We start from the raw sequence: 21,962 nt of genomic DNA, 5'->3' as shown, positions 1-21,962 counted from the left end.
TTATTTTGTTCGTTGGATTTCACATAGACATGAAATCATACGGAACTTGTTTTTCTCTGACTGGCTTACTTCTCTTAACATGACACTCGGGTTTCTCATAATTAATGTCTCTGTGACCCATTGCCTACTCATTATGACAAATGTGATCTGGCCTCTTGGCAACATTCAGGGTCTCGTTTTTTATTAGTATTTTATTATAATGAGTAGGTAAAAATTTCTGATAGTAGAGGTTCAGCCACTAGGAGATTCAGAATTGAGTGTAACTCTCCTAGACGTTTGACCAGTTTATGTTTTAAGACTAAGCTCTAGGTCCTGGCTGATTGGCTCAGTGGATAGAGCGTCAGCCCGGCATGTTCCAGGTTTGATCCCCGGTCAGGGCACACATGAGAAGTGACCATCTGCTTTTTTCCCTCTCCTTTTCTCCCTTTTCTCTCTTTCTTATCCTTCTGCAGCCAGTGGCTTGATTGATTCAAGCGTTCGTGTTAGGCACTGAGGATAGCTCAGTGGATTCAAGCATCAGCCCCAGACAGCTTGTCGGGTGGGTCCCAGTCAGGGTGCATGTGAGAGTCTGTCTTCTGTCTCCCCTGCTCTCACTTAAAAAGGAAGAAAGGAATAAGCTTTCGAATCCTCTCTAACTGGGTATTGTACATGCCGACCTGTACATGTATTGCAGATGCCTTTTCTATCTAATTCTTCTTTCCTGTTTGTGGTCTTGCTGCTGGCTTTCCCAGAACTCATGGCTTGTTTTAGTTTAGTCATCTCTAATTACCAAGATATAAATACCGTTTCTTTCTGCTTCTAAATATATGTATGCATTACAAAGGGAACAAAAATTTTCAGAAGGAAACACATTTATAAAGTCAGTAGAAAGTTAAATATACCTTCTCATGTACAGCAGTCTTGTGTTATATTTACCTTTTGCATACTGTGCAGTAACTTTCCTCTTTTGAGTATAGATTAGTTACCGTATACATATCAGTTTGTTCCACTTGATGGTGATTATTCTGTTATATGATGAACTATACAATGTGAACAGTAGGAAGTCCCAGTTGGCTCTTAGACTTTTTCTCTCCACCTTGTGTACTTGAAAACTTGTTTCTGATCACAGTGGGAAGTTCTAGGTGAATTCTGATTGTCTTCTGCCCCAATTCCTCTAAATAAATACCTTCCAGGCCTGACCTGTGGTGGCGCAGTGGATACAGCGTCGACCTGGAATGCTGAGGTTGCCGGTTCAAAACCCTGGGCTTGCCTGGTCAAGGCACATATGGAAGCTGATGTTTCCTGCTCCTCCTCCCCTTCTGTCTCTCCCTCCTCTCTAAAATGAATAAATAAATTTTTTTATAAAATATTTTAAATAAATACCTTCCAAGAAGTTATGGTGCCTTTTAGTGGTAGAGAGTTCGGGAGAAGCCTCCACCGGCTGAGGTTGCCTTTGAGAGTTGATTAGCAGGGAAAGCGTGTTGCTAATGTTTGTTTGCTCACTCTTAGTAGTGACAGAGCTATAAACTGTTTATTGGTAGATATGTGGGTTTACTTTGATCTTTTAAGTTTTAACATCTGTTATTGTTCCCTGCTTTCTAAAACTGATTTCCAAAGAAAGACTTTATCCTATATTCACATGTTATTTTTAAGTAATAACTTGGAATCTCGCTGCTTTGTAGCTAAAGTCGTGTTGTAAGTAATGCTGTTAGAGTAAAAGAATTGTTTACTCCCCCCCCCCCGTTATTAATGTATCTAGCTATATTAGTTTGACATTGTAACTGTGTTAGTTTGACATTAATCTGATAGAGTAAAAATTTTAGGATAAAGATGGTGAAGCCAAAAAGTTGCAGAAGCTTATTCTTGCTAAGGTCTTATTGTAAATTAACAAAATGGGACACTATACCTAATTATTATTTATGCTTACTGAGAATAGTAAATAACACGTATGTTGGGCAGGCAGTTCCTATGTGGGAATTAGGGTTTTCCAGCATGTTGCATGATACAGACAACAGTGTGGGAATTGCAAGGGGGAGAAGGGGTGAGGGAGGTGGGGAGGGTAGAGGGCGGTGGTGGTGATGGAAGGAGACTTGACTTGGGGTGGCGAACACATGATACAGTGCCCAGGTGACGTGTTGTAGAATTGTGCACCTGAAACCCACGTAATTTTATTAACCAGCGTCATCCCAATAAATTCAATAAACGTTCTTTTTTAAATCATTAAGCATAGTAGCATTGCTTTTTGCCATGTTTAGATATATTTAAGATACGTACTCTGTAGGTGCGGTTATTTTGAAAAGGTTAACCTTTCTTTGTCCTGATATGTGGATGTGGATGTCACTGGGTCTCTCCCTCGGCCGACTTTTTGTGTAAAGAAGTGAACACATGAGATTTTCGTCCTTTACTTCGCTGTCAGAGAGTCATAGATAACCTAGAAATAAAAGGAACCCTAGAATTTACCTTACCCTCTTTTCCTAGTAAAGCAAATTATTGGTCAGAGGTGTAAAAGTGCATTTGTTCAGTTTTTAGTGTTTTCTTGATTATTCAAAGTAATTGTTATAATATGCGTTGTATAATATAAATTGTTATCATATAAATATGTACTTTAATACAGTGATTTCCAGAAAACTTACCTAGTTTGCTATATTCCTGATACTAAGCGTTTAATTTGTTGAAACATAATTTACGTATATTCTATTAAAAACTTTTTATATTTGAAATTTTCTTAGAAGAAAAAAGATTTATGTCTCTTGATCCTTCCATTGCCACTGCTATGTTTTTAAAGAAAACTAACCTCTGCCTGAGTCAAGATGGCTCTAAATGTTACTTTCCCAAATGCCTTATGTAGAGCTTAAGTGATTCAAATCCTTTGTTAATGCTCTTTGCTAGATTTCAGCACTAAATTAACACTGGTTTTCTTTCTTTCTTTCTTTCATTATTTTCTCCCCGTTGCTTAAGAGTGCTTGAAGCCAGCATAGCCGAAAACAAAGCGTGTTTGAAGAGGACGCCTACGGAAGTGTGGAGGGATTCTCGGAACCCTTACGACAGGAAGAGGCAGGACCGAGCTCCTGTGGGGCTGAAGAATGTGGGCAACACCTGCTGGTTCAGTGCCGTGATTCAGGTACGGGTAGTTCTGCATGGAGCAGCGGCAGCGGCAGTGGTGGGTGGAGGTTGTGTTTCTTTCTCTCTTTTCTTCAGTTGATTTGACAGAGAAAAAAGAAACCTTGATTTGTTGTTCACTTATTTATGCATTCACTGGTCGACTCTTGTATGTTCCTTGAATCGACCACTGAACCCCACAGCCTTGGTGCCTCTAACCAGCTGAGCTACCCGGCCAGGCCTGGGGTTGGGTTTCACAACGTGTGTACTTGAAACGGAACTGCCGGCAAGGTGTAAATACGATTTGCTTTCTGGTGAACTAGTTCCTCATCCTTCTTTGTTCTTCACTCCCAGGATGGAGTTTTAACAGCAGAGCATGACCTGTGCCTTACTTGGTATTATGCTGCTCACAAAAATTGGGGGATATTTTATCGCTTCATATTCATTTTGAAATAGCCCCCTAATTTTTGTGAGCAGTCTATTTGGAACTAATTTCTTCACTCTCCCTACTGTTAGGAATTATCGTCAGAATGGGAAGAAAATATGTCTGTATGTATTTCCCTGCAAATTTAGGGAAGAATCTAACCAAGATATGAAACCAGAACTAGTTATTTTTGCGAGTCACATTAATAGGGGTCCCCAAACTTTTTACACAGGGGTCCAGTTCACTGTCCCTCAGACCATTGGAGGGCTGCCAAATACAGTGGTCCTCTCACTGACCACCAGTGAAAGAGGTGCCCCTTCCAGAAGTGCAGTGGGGGCCGGATAAATGGCTCAGGGGGCCGCATTGCGGCCCACGGGCCATAGTTTGGGGACGCCTGTACTAGAAGATGGTTTGTTTTTTTTTTAAATACAATCATTGTCCTTTAGATACTATTTTTTAATCTCAGGGGGGCATTCTGTTTATTTGAGGAGGGTATTAATTAATAACACATTTTTTTCTAACTTGGAAAAAACCCTTAGTGAAATATATCCTGAGCCCTTTATTCTAAAATGAAAAATGTTTGAATGCATAGATATCTGTCTTCTTACTTTTGACTAGTTTTCTATTTTTTTTAACTTTTATGTGATAGGACTGTTGTCAAATTCTTTACCATTCTCAGACATTGATAATGATATCCCTCAGTGTATAAAACCTTAAATAAGAATCTCCACACATGAAATAATCTATGAATAATATTCTCTTAGTATTTTATTAAGAAAATTAATATTTTGTGTTTATTTCCTAATACAATTGAATTACAGCTTATTATTTAGTGTTCCAGATGATTGCTTTTTAAATTGTTGGATGTGTATGCCATTTATTTATTTATTTTTAATTCAGTAAAAAAACAGGGAGGCAGAGAAACAGACGCCCTTATGTGCCCCAACCGGGATCCAGCCGGCAAGCGCACTAGGGGCTGATGCTCTGCCCATCTGGGGCCCTTGCTCCGTTGCTCCAGCCGAACTTTTCTTAGCACCTGTGGCAGAGGCCATGGAGCTATCCTCAGTGCCCAGGCCAACTCACTCCAATCGAGCCATGGCTGCAGGAGGGGAAGAGAGAGAGAAGTGAGAGGGGGAGAGGTAGAGAAGCAAAATGGCACCTATCCTGTGTGCCCTGATTAGGAATCAAACTAGGATATCCACACTCGGGGCTGGTGCTCTACCACTGAGCCAACTGGCCAGGGGGCCATTTCTTTTTATAGCTATAGTCAAAATACTTCTTCATTTTGCAGCTTTCCAAACCTGTATGAATGACAGCGTATAAGTGTATAGGATGTTAAAGCAACTAACTGGTTTATATATTTTCTATAAGGTTGTTAATTGTATTTCCTAGGCAATTAATTCGTACTTTTAACTTCTTGCCTACTTCTGTGGTGGTGTTTCCAACCTCCCCCACCACCACCACTTTTGCTGCTGGTGCATAATACTATGTATACGCTTTGATTTCTTCGGGTTCTCTGGCTTTATGCTTCACTCTTAAATACACTGGGGGGTACGTTAGGTAGTGACTAATAGTCTGTTACTTGTTTTCCAGGCCGTTAAAATGTTAAGGGATACCTGGATTAGTATAAAGCTGTAGTGATACCTTTGTTCCTAGCCTCGATTGTACACTACTTATTTACTTACATGTCAGCAGTATCTAAAATTTTATTTGCTGTTTTAGAGACTCTTAGAGTAGATTTAATTTAGCTTGACTTGCACTCTTAGTAAGACTTCGCATCTATTTCATTGGTCAAGCTAAATAATTTCAACACCATTTTAAAATATGAAACAGGATTTTTTTTTTTTTTAAGATTTTATTTATTTCGTTTTAGAGAAAAGAAAGGGGGGGAGAGAGCAAGGGATGGAGGAGGTCAAAGAGCACGGAAGCACCACCTCGTAGTAGTTGCTTCCCATCTATCTGTGCCTTGACCAGGCAAGCCCGGGGTTTCGAACTGATGACCTCGGCGTTCCAGGTCAAGGCTTTATCCACTGCGCCACTGCAGTCCAGGAAACACAGTTTTACGGCCGTGATCTGAGTGTTCATGAATATTCCTTGTTGCCTGTATTTGGACAAGTAAATACTATTTCTGCACTATTATGGTCAATAAATGAGGCTCACAGATGCTGGGCTTTTCTTAGCTGTAAGAAGAAGAACAGCACTAGCCAGATAATCAGTGTTTGTGACTCAGAACAAGTGCTCTTTACTTCTCCACTCCATCTTGTAAGAAACCCATTGAGAAGGATCATGAAATTGTGAATAGATTGGAGGATAACCGCTCTCTGTTTTGATAGAATAATCATCTCTCAGTATCTTAGTTCAAATTTGAAAGAATTGTTCATCTATTTCTACTTTAAATGGCGTTTGCTGACCTCAGCTTTTGCTTTACGTTTCCCTATTGACAGAATTTTCTCTTACCTTTCTTAACTTGTTCTTTTTCAGTCATTGTTCAATCTACTGGAATTTAGAAGATTAGTTCTGAATTATAAGCCTCCGTTAAATGCTCAAGACTTACCTCGAAATCAAAAGGTAAGATTAAAGCAAAGGGTCTTAATTTTTCATCTGTGTTTAATTTGGGGGACACTTGCCTCTCATCAAATCTAAACAGTGTCAGATTTTCCTGTCAGTGCATAATTACTACGTTCTGTTCTTTGTCAGTGTGTTGTAAATATGAAGAACAGAATTTTTGTTTAGTATTATTCTGATTTTTTTGCAGAAATTTAGTAATTGCTTCTTTTTCTTTTTGGACTGCCCAGTTTTAGTGAACTTTATAGGCACAGACAGCGGGGTTGGGGTGAGGTGGGGGAGGGTAGAGGGCGGACAGATGGAGATGGAAGGGGACTCAACTTGGGGTGGTGAACACAGTATACAGTGTACAGATGCTGTATTAGGGAATCGTACAACTGAAACCTGTATGATTTTATTAACCAATGTCACCCCAATAAATTGAATAAGAAATTAAAAAAAGGCCCTGGCCAATTGGCTCAGTGGTAGAGCGTCGGCCTGGCGTGTAGAAGTCCTGGGTTCGATTCCCGGCCAGGGCACACAGGAGAAGCGCCCATTTGCTTCTCCACCCCCCCTTTCTCTCTGTCTCTCTCTTCCCCTCCCACAGCCAAAGCTCCATTGGAGCAAAGATGGCCCGGGCGCTGGGGATGGCTCCTTGGCCTCTGCCCCAGGCGCTAGAGTGGCTCTGGTCGAGGCAGAGCGATGCCCCGGAGGGGCAGAGCATCGCCCCCTCTGCCCCCTGGTGGGCGTGCCGGGTGGATCCCGGTAGGGCACATGCGGGAGTCTGTCTGTCTCTCCCGGTTTCTAGCTTCAGAAAAATACAAAAAATAAATAAATAAATAATTAAAAAAAGAAATTAAAAAAAACAACCACCAAATGTTAGTTTTGCACTTGGCTCTCTGCACAGTGCAGGGCTGTTCTGTAAGTTAACGTCGTTAGGCAATGTAACATGACCGCACAGACAGCAGACCCAGGCTGCCCGGGTCTGCCTGTGGGCCTGAAGCAGCACAGAGCGCCTCACTTGATCTGTCTCTGCTCAGGTCCCCTATCTGAAAGGTGCCAATAGGACTCATAGCAATGGTTTGATCAAGTGCTGTGAGAATGAAAGGAGGTAAAACATCTAACGAACTTACTATCTTGTTCATATGAGCTTTTCCAGCTATAGGACTGGTCCACATGCAGAAGTTTATGATTATTGGGAAAAATTAATTACGGAGATAATATGCTAGCGTGGAGGTCACGGGTGACCTTCTCATAAAAACATTGTAGCCCTAAAGGGAACCAGGCTTCATTGAAGTGTTGGCCTTTGTGTCACCTTGTTGTTGCTAGGAATAATAAATTAACTAAATTACGTTTTCTAGTGCATAATTTTGAAAATTACTTTTTCTGCAAACATATGAAACAGTTATCGTGCAAGCTAATGGGAATTTATCTTGATTTAGAACCCGCTTTTCAGGCTATAATCTTCAGGTTATAAAGTGTCAGACTGATTAACAAGCCATTTTCAAAAGAGACCAAGATCATCTGACAGCTCCTCCTATCTCCGGAGAAATTAACACAACCCCTTCAGTGATGACCATTTTTAATGAAACTTTTTGGATTATTGCCTCCCTTTATTGCACTTTTTAGCATCGATAGTCCTCCCTTGTGACGTGTCAATTGGAACATGTTTATAATTCCCATAACATTATTTAAAATTACTTCCAATTATATATGCGTAAGGATCTTGACCTTTTCTTCTATGTTCCTGGATTTTAGTGCTTTCCAGAGTTTTAATTTCTTTTATTCTTCAAAGTGTTGACGAAATCCAATTTACTTTTCTAATCTTAATAAAGAATGGCGATGCCCATGCTTATGAGCCAGAGCTAGTTTGGGGGTCATGAGAATGTCCAGCTGAGTGCTGGAGAGATGTGTAAGTCCAGTCTTCAGCACCTTTCTCAAGAAGTTTATTTCTTGCATAAGTGGAAGGGTCGGCATGTCCCAGTGTCCTTTTAGCAAACGGGATAAAGAGCACCTCTGCCTGCATTCAGAAAAGCCACTGATTTGGAAAAATACCGCATGATTTTGCAAAAGATTGTTCGACAGTGAAGTTGGTTATTCTTTAATTGGGCAATGATGACAGCAGTCCATACTGTAACTTGACATCTTTGAAGCAAACGTGGGATTTATAGGTAGTTAATCAGCCATTTGATTGTTGCTGTGTTCCGTTGAGGTGATGAAAGGTACACCTTTTTAAAAAGCTGCCGGTGTAACTTTTGTCACTTATTTAATAATGAATTTATATATAACTCATGTTGACCGCTACACTGAGTTTGAAAACTAATGCGTTAGGATACAGCATACCCTTGGGGATCACTTTGATCGAATCACAGAGATGTCATTTGCTTGCACTGCTAAGCAGGGTATTTTTTTAAGTCAGCAGTAAAAGGTTACCGCAAATATTACACACCCATGGAAGGATTGAGAGAAAGAGATGGAGTCTTTGAAATCAGTTTGTATTTTAGGTAGACTTGTTAGCTGAAACTAGTTTTATACATGCGTGCTCATTTGTACTGCTCATGACGTTAATGCCTGGGACAGAACTCAGGTGCCGGAAATTTCGAGGTAGGTTCTCACCGTAAACGTCCCTGTCCACCTTCTCACGTATTCTCTTTGGCTTAAGACGTTACGTACTGATGGCAAGACATATATTCAATGTTGGCAACATCAAGATGCATAAGCTCGTAGTGTTTAGAAGGCATCTCTGTATAAATAGCCTAAGTTTGTTGATCATAAGGTTATGTTACATAACGTCTTGTTGAAGGCCCTTCCTAAGTGGGGTCGCCCTACTTGTCACTGCTCACCAGTGAGAAGCTCGTGAGAAGGCAGTGTGTCTAGTTGAGTGCCATGCGGATCACTGCACAATGCCTGAAGGGATTTGAATTTTACCAATAAAAGAGGTATTTTAGAATTTCTGTCTTTAGCCGTGATGAAGTCACAGAGGTTGATTTTGTAAGTCTGTAAATTTTAAAGAATTCAAAGCATAGAAAGTATGTTTTCTGACTCTAAGTAAGTTAGAAATCAGCAAAAAGATATCTAGAATATCTCCCTGATCACTGTAAATTGAGTAGTAACACTTTAACCCAAGGGACGAGGAATAAATCGAAAGGGAAAGTTCGGACTATTCTGGACTGCATAAAAATGAAAACAGGTCCTCTGAAAGACAGAGAGCACCTTGTTAGAAAACACGAGTTGTTTCTAGTTCATGACAACAACTTACACATCAAGAACTTGGTGGAAAAGAGCAATTAATCTGAAAGCAAAAAGGAGTAATAAAGATAGGAGCATCTACCAATGAAATAGCAATCAGAAGAACCACAGAGAAAATTAATGGAATCAAAAGCTACTTCTTAAGAAGATAGGTAAAATGGATGAACTTCTAGGTAGACTGAGGACGAGAAAAGAAGGAAGGAACAGGTTATTAATATAAAGAATGAACAAGGGGCCTATCTCTGTGTATTCCAGAGGTAAGGAGAGGGAATAGTGGAATGGTATGAACAAGATAAATATCTTTAAAACCACAAACTAGTGGAGCACCCTGATGAAAAATCGATAGTATGAATATCCCGATATTATATTTTACAAATTGAATTTTTAACAACAGTTTTTTAAAAGCATTTCCATGGATTTGAGATAGAGGAAGGGAGAGAGAGAAGCATCAGCTCATTGTTTCACTTAATCGCTCCATTTAGTTGGGCTCTCATTGGTTGCTTCTGGTAGATGCCCTGACTAGGAGTCGAACCCATGACCTCTGGCATGCTGGGTCTAAGCTTTATCTACTGAGCCACCCAGCCAGGTCCTAAAAATTGAATTTTTAGCTGAGAAACTCAGTCACCAAAAATTTAACAAAAGAGTTCACTGATGAATTATACTAAACATTTAGGAAAGAAATAATGCAAATTCTCTAAATATGTTTTCAGAAAATTGAAGAAACGGTAACTTCCCAGCTCATTTCGCTGAGCCCAGTATTACCCTGCAACCAAACGTAGAAAAAGATATTCAGAGAAAACTGCAGACCAATGTTTCTCATTAATAGAGAAACAAAAGTTGTAGCGGATTTTCCCAAATTGAATCCTGAGTCATATGAAAGATAATACCTTGTTGGCAGGTGGGATTGACCCAGGACGGCAAGATTGGTGCAGTGTTCACAAATCAGTATGATTCACCACGTGAATGAAGAAGAAAACCATACGATCATCTTAGTAGATGAAGGAACAGGGTTTGACAAAAAGCTAACATCCATTCATGGCAAAAGCTCTCAAAAACTAGGAATAAAAAGAAACTTTTTTATCCTGGTAAAGCTCACTTACGAAAAATACACAACTAACATAATAAATACTTAATGGTGAAAGACTGAATGCTTTTTCCCAAAGATCAGGAAGAAGCAAGATGTCAGCCCCCACCACCTCCATTAAACGTTAGAATGGAGCTTTTAACCAGTGCTGTTAAACAAGAAAAAGAAATAAGCGTGCAGATTGGAAAGTAAGAAATAAAGCTGTGTGTGTGTGTGTTTATGACTTGACTGTCTATGTAGAAAATCCCAGTACTCTACCAAAAAGAAATGCCGGAAACAGGAAATGAATTGTCACGGTTACAAGATAGAAAGCAAACATACAGAAATCAATTGTATTTCTGAATACTTGCAAAACACAATGGGGAATTTAAATTTAAGAAATACTTACATAGACAATAGCATAAAATACGGACTTTTAGGGGAAAGTGGACAAAACATAAACGGGGTTCCCTTCCTACGACAGTGACGGAACCCGAATTTTGGTGTAAGGCGAAACACACCCTAGCCTAACACAAACAGAACACTTGTGCTTTTAACAGTCCTAAATAGTGTAGGTGAGCGGACTGAGGGACGCCAACTGCCTCACTCATGTTCCGTGTTCCTGCGTGGTGTTCTGCCGTGTGCAGCCTGGCTAGTTTGCCCGGGTAGTCTGCGAGGACAACGCTAGCAGCGTAAGCCAAAACCCTCAAGTCTCAATTTTCTAAAATTTTTGTGGCAGTGAGCCTCGTAAACTCACAACGTCGTATACTGAGACTGTCGTAACCTGAGGACTCCCTGTATATTGAAAACTACAGAATATTACTGATTGAAATTAAAGAAATAGATGTATATGCACTGCTCACAAAAATTAGGGGATATTTCAAAAAGGAATATGAAGTGATAAAATATTCCCTAATTTTTGTGAGCAGTATATTATGTTTATGGATCAGGAGATTCAATATTGTTAAGGTATCACTTGTCCCCAGTTTAGTCTTTTTTTTATTATTCAGTACAATCCCCATCATAAATCTAGGAGGCTTTTTCATAGGAATTGTCAAACTGATTCTAAAATTCATATGGAGCCTGACAGGGTGGTGGCACAGTGGATAGAGTATTGGACTGGGATGCGGAGGACCCAGGTTTGAGACCCCAAGGTCGCCAGCTTGAGCACGGGCTCATCTGGTTTGAGCAAAGCTCACCAGCTTGGACCCAAGGTCGCTGGCTCGAGCAAGGGGTTATTCGGTCTGCTGAAGGCCCACGGTCAAGGCACCTATGAGAAGGCAGTCAATGAACAACTAAGGTGTAGCAACGCACAATGAAAAACTGATGATTGATGCTTCTCATCTCTCTGCTCCTGTCTTGTCTGTCCCTGTCTATCCCTCTCTCTGTGTCTCTGTAAAAAAAATTAATTAATTAAATAAATAAATAAAATTTATATGGAAACTCAAAGTATGTAGAATACCCATAGCAATTTTAAAAAGACAATGTTGGAGTAGTAATTATCAGGCTACAATGATCAAGGAACTAACTGTTATTGACGAAAACATAGTCATATAGACCAATGGAGCAGAATAGAGAATCAAGAAATAGACCTATATATATATATAGGGCAAATTGATTTTTTTTTTTAAGTGAGAGTTGGGGAGATGGTGAGACACTCCTGCATGCTCCCCAACCAGCATCCCCCCCATCTGGGGCCAATGCTCTAATCATCTAAGCTATATTTAGCGCCTGAGGCTGACCCTAGGGCCAGCTGAGCCATCCTCAGTGCCTGGGGCCAATACTTGAACCAGTTGAGCCACTGGCTGTGGGAGGGAAGGGCGAGAGGGAAGAGGAGAGAAGCAGACGGTCGCTTCTCCTGTGTGCCCTGATCAGGAATCGAACTTGGGATGTTCATATGCTGGGCCGACACTCTATCCACTGAGCCAACTGGCCAGAGCCCCAGGTGACTTGATTTTAATCGGTGTTGCCCAAACAATTCAAAGGCAAAGAAAAATCTTTTAAACTAATGGTGGCATAGACAGAAAAATAATCCTCAATTCTTACAGGATGCTGTACAGCTATCTCTGCTTTAGAAATCCAAAGAGGACAATTGTAGGAGAGTAAGAAGTACCACAGAAAAATCATGGATTAGTTTTCTTTTTTTTTTTTTTTTTTCCTTTTTCTGAAGCTGGAAACAGGGAGAGACAGTCAGACAGACTCCCGCATGCGCCCGACCGGGATCCACCCGGCACGCCCACCAGGGGCGATGCTCTGCCCACCAGGGGGCAATGCTCTGCCCATCCTGGGCGTCGCCATGTTGCGACCAGAGCCACTCTAGCGCCAGGGGCAGAGGCCACAGAGCCATCCCCAGCGCCCGGGCCATCTTTTGCTCCAATGGAGCCTTGGCTGCGGGAGGGGAAGAGAGAGACAGAGAGGAAAGCGCGGCGGAGGGGTGGAGAAGCAAATGGGCGCTTCTCCTGTGTGCCCTGGCCGGGAATCGAACCCGGGTCCTCCGCACGCTAGGCCGACGCTCTACCGCTGAGCCAACCGGCCAGGGCTGATTAGTTTTCTATCACATTTAAAACTTACAACTTAATTTTTATCATTGTTGATGGAATTTATTATACTTTTAAAAATGTGCATTTTCCATAACATTTTCTATATCAGTGCACTTTGTGATTGCAATAATGGTGTATAGTTTTGGATCAAATGGCAAATGTTTGGAATCAATTACACCTTTCTTGAGATCCCCTTTCTTATTGCATTCTGGGAGTAGCTATTTCTGCATTATTTATATTAGTCTGAAAGTGCCTGGACACATGCACACTCCTATAATTTTATAACGCTGAGAACTCTAACTTTGCAAACTTGGAACATTTCTCTAATTTTTAAATAACATAGTAGGTTTTATCTGTTAAAATTGTTACTGCAGCCCTGGCCGGTTGGCTCACTTGGCGTGCGGGAGACCCAGGTTCTATTCCCAGCCAGGGCACATAGGAGAAGCGCCCATTTGCTTCTCCACTCCCCCCCTTCCTTCCTCTCTGTCTCTCTCTTTCCCTCCTGCAGCCAAGGCTCCATTGGAGCAAAGATGGCCTGGGCGCTGGGGATGGCTCCTTGGCCTCTGCCCCAGGTGCTAGAGTGGCTCTGGTCGCGGCAGAGTGACGCCCCAGAGGGGCAGAGCATCGCCCCCTGGTGGGCAGAGCATCGCCCCTGGTGGGCGTGCCGGGTGGATCCCGGTGGGGTGCATGCGGGAGTCTGTCTGACTGTCTCTCCCCGTTTCCAGCTTCAGAAAAATACAAAAAAAAAAAAAAAATTGTTACTGCAAGAGCTAACTGTCCTAAGAACTACTTTTGTTGCCATAACGTATTTTACTAATGTATGTGAATTACATTTTAAAAGTTTTCTTCTTTAAAAATAAATAAATAAAAGCTTGCTTCTTTTTAAACAAATTCCGTTTAAATCAAACTGCTCATGATTGATAATATTGGGTTGTTTTTATTCTTTCGTTTAATCAGCCAGTAAGAATTGAATGTTTGCTTTGTGTAGCAAAGAGTTGTGGAAGAGATACAGAAGTTCTCATCTTTGAGAAGTTTCCAGTCTTACTGAGAAACAGAAGTAAGATTTCAAAGGTGTACTAGGTGGATGATTCATTAGCCTAATATTAGGATCTAGTCTCATTGTTAGACTACTGCTAGTCTGATAATTAAGGATCGTCACATGACAGTGGCTGTTGGTGATTCATTGTTGAAGGGAAGACATTCATTTTAGTAGATGTGGAGTTTGGAGGAATCATTGACTTGGAGGGCAAGGGGTCTAGGATGACTTCATGGAGGAGGAAAGCTTTTTGCTTCAATGGATTTATTGAGGTGATGTCCTGTAAACAGTGCCTGGCATGTAGTTAGCACGCACTGAATGGGGAGGGTGATTATTGCTGTCCTCAGCAGTATCCGGGCCTTGCAGAATGGAAAGATTAAAATAAACAGGCTTGAATGAGGAGGGTGCTGTTGGCTGGGTAATGACATGATTCACTCTGAATATGTGGCATTGATGCTGAAATTGTGAGCTTAGCATAGGTCTTCTGCGCTTGACTCCTTTGAGTCTCCTAGGTGGCATCAGCCCTCTTCTTTATTTTATATATATATTTATATTTTATATAAATATATACATATATATATATATATATATATGCTGGATTCATTCTATTAATTAGTACTTAAATTTTTGGTTAGTTTTAAAATGAATATATATATGTATATTTTTTTTACCTGCAAAGATTTTGTTAACCTTCGTGTAATGTTTTTTTCCCTTTTTCCCAATAGGAGCATCGGAATTTGCCTTTTATGCAAGAACTGAGATACCTGTTTGCACTTCTCGTGGGCTCTAAGAGGAAGTATGTCGATCCATCCAGAGCAGTTGAAATTCTTAAGGGCGCTTTCAAGTCAAATGAATCTCAGCAGGTAGCTTTGTTACTCTGTAAACAATCCGAACATTTTGACGTACAGTTTGAGAAGTCAGAGGAGTTTAGAAAGGAAACTAGAGGAGAGCTAGGGAAGTAGCAGAGACTAATAGGGGCAGTGTTGGAAGACATGTCCACGAGGGCGGGAAGGGCCAGCCCTGCGGGTTTGACCCCCGGTCGGGGCACTCACAGTAATCAGTCAAGGGTGCACGAATCAGTGGAACAACAAATCGGTCTCTCTCTCTCTCTCTCATACCTTCCCTCTCACCCTTTTCTCTTCTCCCCTCGCCCTCTCTCCTTCCACTCTTTCTCGAAAATCAATCAGTAAATTTTCTTAAGAAGAAGTAATAGGCAGAAGATAGAGTGTTATTTCACAATGGCTGTGGACCAGCAGTGCAGTTTCTGCAGTACTCAGATCTGTCTCCGTCCTGTGGATGTGTGAGACAGCCCGTAGACGTGTGAGCCGGCCCGTAGATGTGTGAGACGGCCCATAGACGTGTGAGCCGGCCCGTAGACATGTGAGACGGCCCATAGACGTGTGAGCCGGCCCTTAGACGTGTGAGACGGCCCATAGACGTGTGAGACGGCCCGTAGACGTGTGAGCCGGCCCGTAGACGTGTGAGCCGGCCCGTGGACGTGTGAGACGGCCCGTAGACGTGTGAGCCGGCCCGTGGACGTGTGAGACGGCCCATAGACATGTGAGCCGGCCCATAGACGTATGAGCCGGCCCGTGGACGTGTGAGCCGGCCCTTAGACGTGTGAGACGGCCCGTAGACGTGTGAGCCGGCCCGTAGACGTGTGAGCCGGCCCGTGGACGTGTGAGACGGCCCGTAGACGTGTGAGCCGGCCCGTGGACGTGTGAGACGGCCCATAGACATGTGAGCCGGCCCATAGACGTATGAGCCGGCCCGTAGACGTGTGAGCCGACCCGTGGACGCGTGAGCCGGCCCGTGGACGCGTGAGCCGGCCCGTAGACGTGTGAGCCGGCCCGTGGACGTGTGAGACGGCCCGTAGACGTGTGAGCCGGCCCGTGGACGCGTGAGACGGCCTGTGGATGCGTGAGCCAGCCCGTGGACGTGTGAGCTGGTGTTTGCAGGAGAGTCAGGAGGCGTGGGACTCTGCCACCACCTCCCTGAGCTTTTTTATTAATTTACATTTTAGGGCAAAGATAAATGAACAAAAATGGTGCTCATACCAGTATTTGCTTTTATTTGTTGTCTTATGTTTGTTGTTTGTTTTTTTCATTTCTAACCATGTTCCAGTGACTATTAGATATAGTGTCTTATCTGTTACAACGCTTAAATAAGTCAGAAGAAATAATGGTCCTAAAAGTGACCCAGACCACCCCTCTCTTGGGTGTTGAGGCTCTCTACAGATGTGCAGTGATCTTTAGGTATAGTATTATTCTGAAAAATGAGGCCGCACGAGCCTCACTGGGAGCCTTGTACGCACATCGGTAGCCTGAGACTCGTTGGTGCGGACAGGAGACAGCTAGCTGGTGATGCTGCCCTGTGCTCCGGAATGCCACGGTGGCAGTGCCTTTGCCTGGGGCCAACAGTGCCCAGTCACAGGTTTCTCCCTGTTGTTTTTCTACAAGGTCCTTTGAAGCAGTTGCATGTCAGTTGAGGTAGGTATGGGTTTGATATCTTCTCTTCTGAGACACTTAAATCTGAAGCACACAGTCGTGACACAGTGGAGTAACTAACTCTATAAGTCAACTAGGCATCATTATCTTATTTAAATGTGAAATATATTTACATTTCATATTTTGAAATATGCAAGAATCTTTAGGGATTGCCCTTCGGGATATCGTACTTTCAGTTTTAATCATACTTACAACTTTTCATTTAAAGCTAAAATGTTATAGCGAAAGCCTCATCCTTTTCTTGATGAAAGCAGGTAGAATTATTCCATAATTAGACGTTGTAGATCGATTACTAAGAAAGGCAGAGGTTAATTTCTCCCGGAGAGTATCGTGAGAGCTGGAAACCTTGTGTTTCTTGTCAGATACACCCTCACAAGATAAGTCAGGTTGTAGAAAAGTGGCAGGTTTGAAGGTGTCAGTAGCTTGCTAGGACGACTGTAACACCGCAACAAACCGAGCATCTTCAAGACGGAAAACCCTACTGCTCACGAATACCAGGGAATGTTTTATCACTCTTCTCCCTAGTCTAGAGGCCAGAAAGTGTCGCGGGCTCTGCTCACTCCTGTGGCTCTCGGGGCAAGAAGCCTTCCCGGCCTCCGCCGGCCTCCTCTGTCTGCTCCTGGGGTTCGGGTCTCTGTCCGCAGCCCACACGGCCTTTCCCCTGGGTGTCTGGGTGCTGCCTCAGTTTCTCTTAATTGTGAGAAGACTCATCCTTGGGTTTAGGGCCTCTCCTAACCCAGGATGATCTCATCTTGAGATCCTTACCTTAGTGACATCTGCAAAGACCCTTATTCCAATTAAGTTTGCATTCTGAGGTGCAGGTGGACATACACCTGGGCAGGCCCCTACTGACCCTACCGCAGGTGGTACGGATGTTTACAACAGGATTTAAAAAACAAAAAAAAAAGTTTTTTTTATTTTAGAGGGAGGGAGGGAGAGAGAGAGGAGCATCGATTTGTTCCTGGATGCGCCCTGACCGGGGATTGAACTGGCAGCCTCCGAGCTTCAGGATGCTGCTCTGACCAGTGGAGCTGTCCACCCAGGGCTACAGTTGGATTTTGTGCTGAGCAGAGTTGTTTTTAACCGTATGATCTTGGAGTCATGGACTTACTCTTCTTAGACCTCAGTTTCAACACTTTAAAGGGGCTCAGGTTGGCCTCGATGCTCTTTAAACAACTTCTAGATCAGCGGTTCTCAACCTGTGGGTCGCGACCCCAGCAGGGTCGCCTAAAGCCATCGGAAAATACATAATGCATATCAGGTATTTACATTCCGAATCATAACTGTAGCAAAATTACAGTTATGAAGTAGCCACCAAAATTATTTTTTGGTTTGGGGTCACCGCAACATGAGGAACTATATTGCGGGGTCACGGCATTAGAAAGGTTGAGAGCCACTGTTCTAGATGGAAAAACATAAGATAGTAAGTTTGTTTTGGATTTAGAACTATTTTGATAAAAGACAAATTGCTTACACTGACTTATCTGTCTTTGATGTGTGGTCTTAGTAGGATTGATTTCTTGTTCCCTCTGGGTTCTATATGAACCTATCTTATGTTTCTACTCATATGGACAACAGTGTGGTGATTGGGGGGGGAGAGTAATGCAATGATTGTGGGGGGAGGAGGAAGAACAGTGCAGTGATTGTGGGGGAGGAGAAAGAACAGTGCGGTGATTGCGGGGGGGGGGAGGAAGAACAGTGCGGTGATTGCGGGGGGAGGAGGAAGAACAGTGCGGTGATTGTGGGGGGAGGAGGAAGAACAGTGCGGTGATTGTGGGGGGGGGAGGAAGAACAGTGCGGTGATTGCAGGGGGGGAGGAGGAAGAACAGTGCGGTGATTGCGGGGGGGGGGGAGGAGGAAGAACAGTGCGGTGATTGCGGGGGGAGGAGGAAGAACAGTGTGGTGATTGCCAGGGGAGGAAGAAGAGGGAAGGGGGCTAAACGGCAAGGAAAGGAGCCCTGGCTCAGGTGGAGAAGTCCCGTGCGGGGTATAGCGGATGTGCTGTGGAATTGTGTGCCTGAAACAGGCACAGGTTTGTCAGCCAGTGTCCCCCTTAGCCAGTCTCACCCCAATAAAGTCAAGAAGGAAAACAGTAAAAGTCTCATTTGTAAGTTTGAATTTTGATATTTTTCCTAAAGTGAAACACAGTCACAATGATTATCAGTATAAGGCTTGTTTTTCTCAAATGATGATTTTATACTCTGGTTCAGGTCAAAAATATTTCTTGCATTGGAAGTGCAAGCTTTCGTATGATCCCTTTGTGGGCCATCAGTAATTATACATCTGAATGTCTGGCTATACGTGCTATGCTGCGATGTTGAGTATTTTTACTAGTAGGCTCAAAAATAAACAAGACTTTTTATCTTTCTACAGCAAGACGTGAGTGAGTTTACACACAAATTACTAGATTGGTTAGAAGATGCCTTCCAGATGAAAGCTGAAGAGGAGACGTAAGTTTCTGGGCAATGTCGCGATGGGGTTTTACCACATCTGTAAACAGCACACGTTTTTTCCTTTTATGTATTCAGCGCCATCCCAGGAATAAGAGTCGGAGGTAGGCATATGGGAACCCAGATGTTACCTCCGTATTATTGACAGGCTGTTTGGAGTCTGTGGCCGCGATGCTGGTAGCTTTAGATTTCCACCGTAAGGTCAGAATCTAGCCAGGAAGATCTAGAATGTGATCCCTGGAAAGGCTAATCCCACGTGCTAATCCCAGTTCTTTCCCCTAGATCCAATGAGGAGGGGGCATATTTCAGGTAAGACTTAAGATTTCAGAAGGGATGGAAATGTCCTAGCTTCTTTTAAAACAGTTTTTGAAATGGAGGAGATAATTTGGTAGTTACAACATTAGATAAGGTGACCGGGACCCAAAGAAAACTAACACAAAGGAAATGCATGGCATCAGCAAGCTCTTCAGAGTCAGAATAGAAGGACTCCTTGAGAAGAAACCAAGATTCAGGAAATGGGGCCGTCTTCTGAGTCTGCAGATTAACAGCCGTCTGGGCGTCATGTGCTGAAGATAGGACTGGATCTGGGTAGATTGGAGAGGAGGAAGTGCACATTTGAACATCAGGATAAAACATTTGAAGCGTTACCATTACCGAGAAATGCAAAGGGGCTAAGTTATCATAGATTGTGATGCAGATACTGTTCACACTCTGAGGGAACACATGCTATAGGTTTGGTATTAGAACCTTAAAGGCACAGGGAATAGGAGCTTTTACGGAAGAGGAACCAGGGTGGACAGCTGCAGATCAAGCCCGCGCATAGGCTAACAGAGGTTAGTCTGGCAGGATGTAGCCACGCTGGTGGAGCCCTAAGGCTCGGAGGGCGGACCAGGCGAGTTTGATCCAGAGCGGCCTTCCCCCTTCCCAACAAGTCCGGCTAAGCGTGTCCCGTACAGACCGCAAGCCCGAGACTGGGCTGTATGTTGGTAGCAGATCAGCTACCTCCTGGGCACAGGCTGCATCGGACCCTCTTGGAAAAGCATCCCGCACAGTGACTAATCTTCACCTTGAAAATAGCCATGAGTTTAATCACCATTATTATCTTCAGTTGACAGGTGAAGAAATGGAAGAGTAAATTTAAGTGCCTTCTCCAAGGTGACACTAAATGAGGCCGAGGGCATGATAACCACATGAAACATGATCGTTTGGGCATGCGTTACTGTGCTTTTAACATTGTCTTTACTATTTATAGGCCCAAAAATTATAACCATATTTTTATATATATATATATTTATTTTTTATTTTTTTTAACATACTCTAGGGATGAAGAGAAGCCAAAGAACCCCATGGTAGAGTTGTTCTATGGAAGATTCCTAGCTGTGGGAGTACTTGAAGGTATAGTTACAAGTTTGCTTTTTATTACAGCTGATGAGATATTATCTATTCGCTCCTTTGTCTTGCTAGTAACTCTTGTATCTGTTGATGATTTTTCATTTTAATTTGACTCACTCTGTCTAGAGTTCCTATTACGTTGCTGCTGCTAATCATTTACATGCAAAGCACAGAATCGTGTGATGGCATTATCACATGCTAACTGATACTTAGTTAGTGTTACCCTGTTCTTTCCCTGGGAAGGCTTCTGTGAGTCTGTGAATTATTGGGATGCAGAGGCCAAGGGGGCAATTGTGGGTGGGTCTTTTGAAAAATAATACTGGAGTTGAATGCTGGGCTTCGTATGACCCCTGTTTTTGAGAGTTTCCAGTCTCTGAATGTGGAAAGCTACCCTTAGCAATTTAGCAGTCAGGATATTGCAGTTTCGGGGTGATCATGAAATTCTTTAGACTCTAATTTTCAAGAAAGAGTTGTGTTCTGTCTTTTGAAAAATCAGTCAAGAGTGATACTACACCATCAAGCCTGAATGTCTGTTACTTAAAACTGGGCGTAACCAGTTACTCTTTGATTTTCCTAACAAGGGACGGAACTGAGTCCGTAGATATGCGTCAGATAATACTATGAGTAAGTCCCCGAAACATAAATTTGTGAGAACTTACTTTTGGGTGAATGGCCCAATGCATTCACTTTTGGAAGTTCACCCAAAGTTTAAAATTGGGGAAACAGTTTCCCTTCAAGATCATAAGTAACGGATTCCCATGAAGTTTTGTTTGAATTTGGTTTCATAGTTTAGACTCTGGTAAAAGGCAGAGACTCAGGACTTTGGTCTGTCAATTAAAAGTTTATATTGAGATGTCAGTATATTTTTGTTTGCATCACATGTTAAATATTCATTATATAAATAGTGGGATATTTTAGATCGTACATGACTTCCCCGTTTAGGATGTTCGTACCGTGATGCTGATTTTGGCTTGAGGAAGACCACTGAATCTCACGCGTGTGGCTGGGCAGTGTTTACACGACGCTTCGCGAGCGCTTCTGTCTGTGCTGTCAAGAGTCTCGAAGTGATTGGGCTTAAAATACTTATGTGTCAGTCAGTGTGGAAGCCTTTGTACTTAGGAAGTTGCTTCAAAGTTGTTGTGCTACCTGACGGTGCTTTTAATATTCTACCGTGTGAACTGCGTGTTTGCTGTGTTAGAAGTGATTTCCCTCAGAGCACTCTCGGGTCACTTTGACATACGTCTGCTGAAAGCTTTCTTCTGGAGCAGTGAGTCCCAGTGGGCTGGTTGCAGTTTGTTTGCTAAAGCACCTCCTTGCAGAAAGCTCCTCAACATTTCCAGAGCGTACAGTCCACTGGCTTCGGTTCCCCTCAGCCCTTCTCTTCGTTTCCGTCCTGGTCCCTTAGTGTCTAAACGTCCGAAGCCCCCATTCCCCTGTCCCCTTCTGGCCCCAGCGGCTCCATCCTGCACGGAGCTGTTCACCTTCTCTCTCCGTGTTCCGAGGACCTGAATGTTGCCGAGGAAAAGTCCCTTCAGTGCGCTGGCTCTGGTGGGTCAAGAAGTGGTCGAAGGCGCTAAGCTTCACTGTCCCCGCGCCTGGCAGTGACTCGTTTTGTTTAATCACCGTGTCTGTCCGTATTCTGCATTCACGACTTCCATCTTCCTCCTTGCAGTCTAACT

At 42.9% G+C, this 21,962-nt stretch overlaps 1 protein-coding gene across 5 annotated transcripts in view; it reads left to right on the top strand.

The window, feature by feature from the left end:
• Positions 1–21,962, top strand: part of USP25 (ubiquitin specific peptidase 25) — a 122,129-nt gene that overhangs the window by 52,741 nt on the left and 47,426 nt on the right. For all 5 annotated transcript variants that reach the window (XM_066241917.1, XM_066241916.1, XM_066241918.1 and 2 more), the window contains exons 5-9: positions 2,938–3,100; positions 5,984–6,070; positions 14,660–14,797; positions 18,815–18,891; positions 20,213–20,286. In XM_066241917.1, the coding sequence (XP_066098014.1) occupies positions 2,938–3,100; positions 5,984–6,070; positions 14,660–14,797; positions 18,815–18,891; positions 20,213–20,286 (539 nt within the window). The remainder of the gene's footprint in view (positions 1–2,937; positions 3,101–5,983; positions 6,071–14,659; positions 14,798–18,814; positions 18,892–20,212; positions 20,287–21,962) is intronic.

Source organism: Saccopteryx bilineata, chromosome 8, assembly GCF_036850765.1.
Source record: "Saccopteryx bilineata isolate mSacBil1 chromosome 8, mSacBil1_pri_phased_curated, whole genome shotgun sequence".
Classification (NCBI taxonomy): Eukaryota; Metazoa; Chordata; class Mammalia; order Chiroptera; family Emballonuridae; genus Saccopteryx; species Saccopteryx bilineata.
This window is presented reverse-complemented; position numbering and strand designations above follow the sequence as displayed.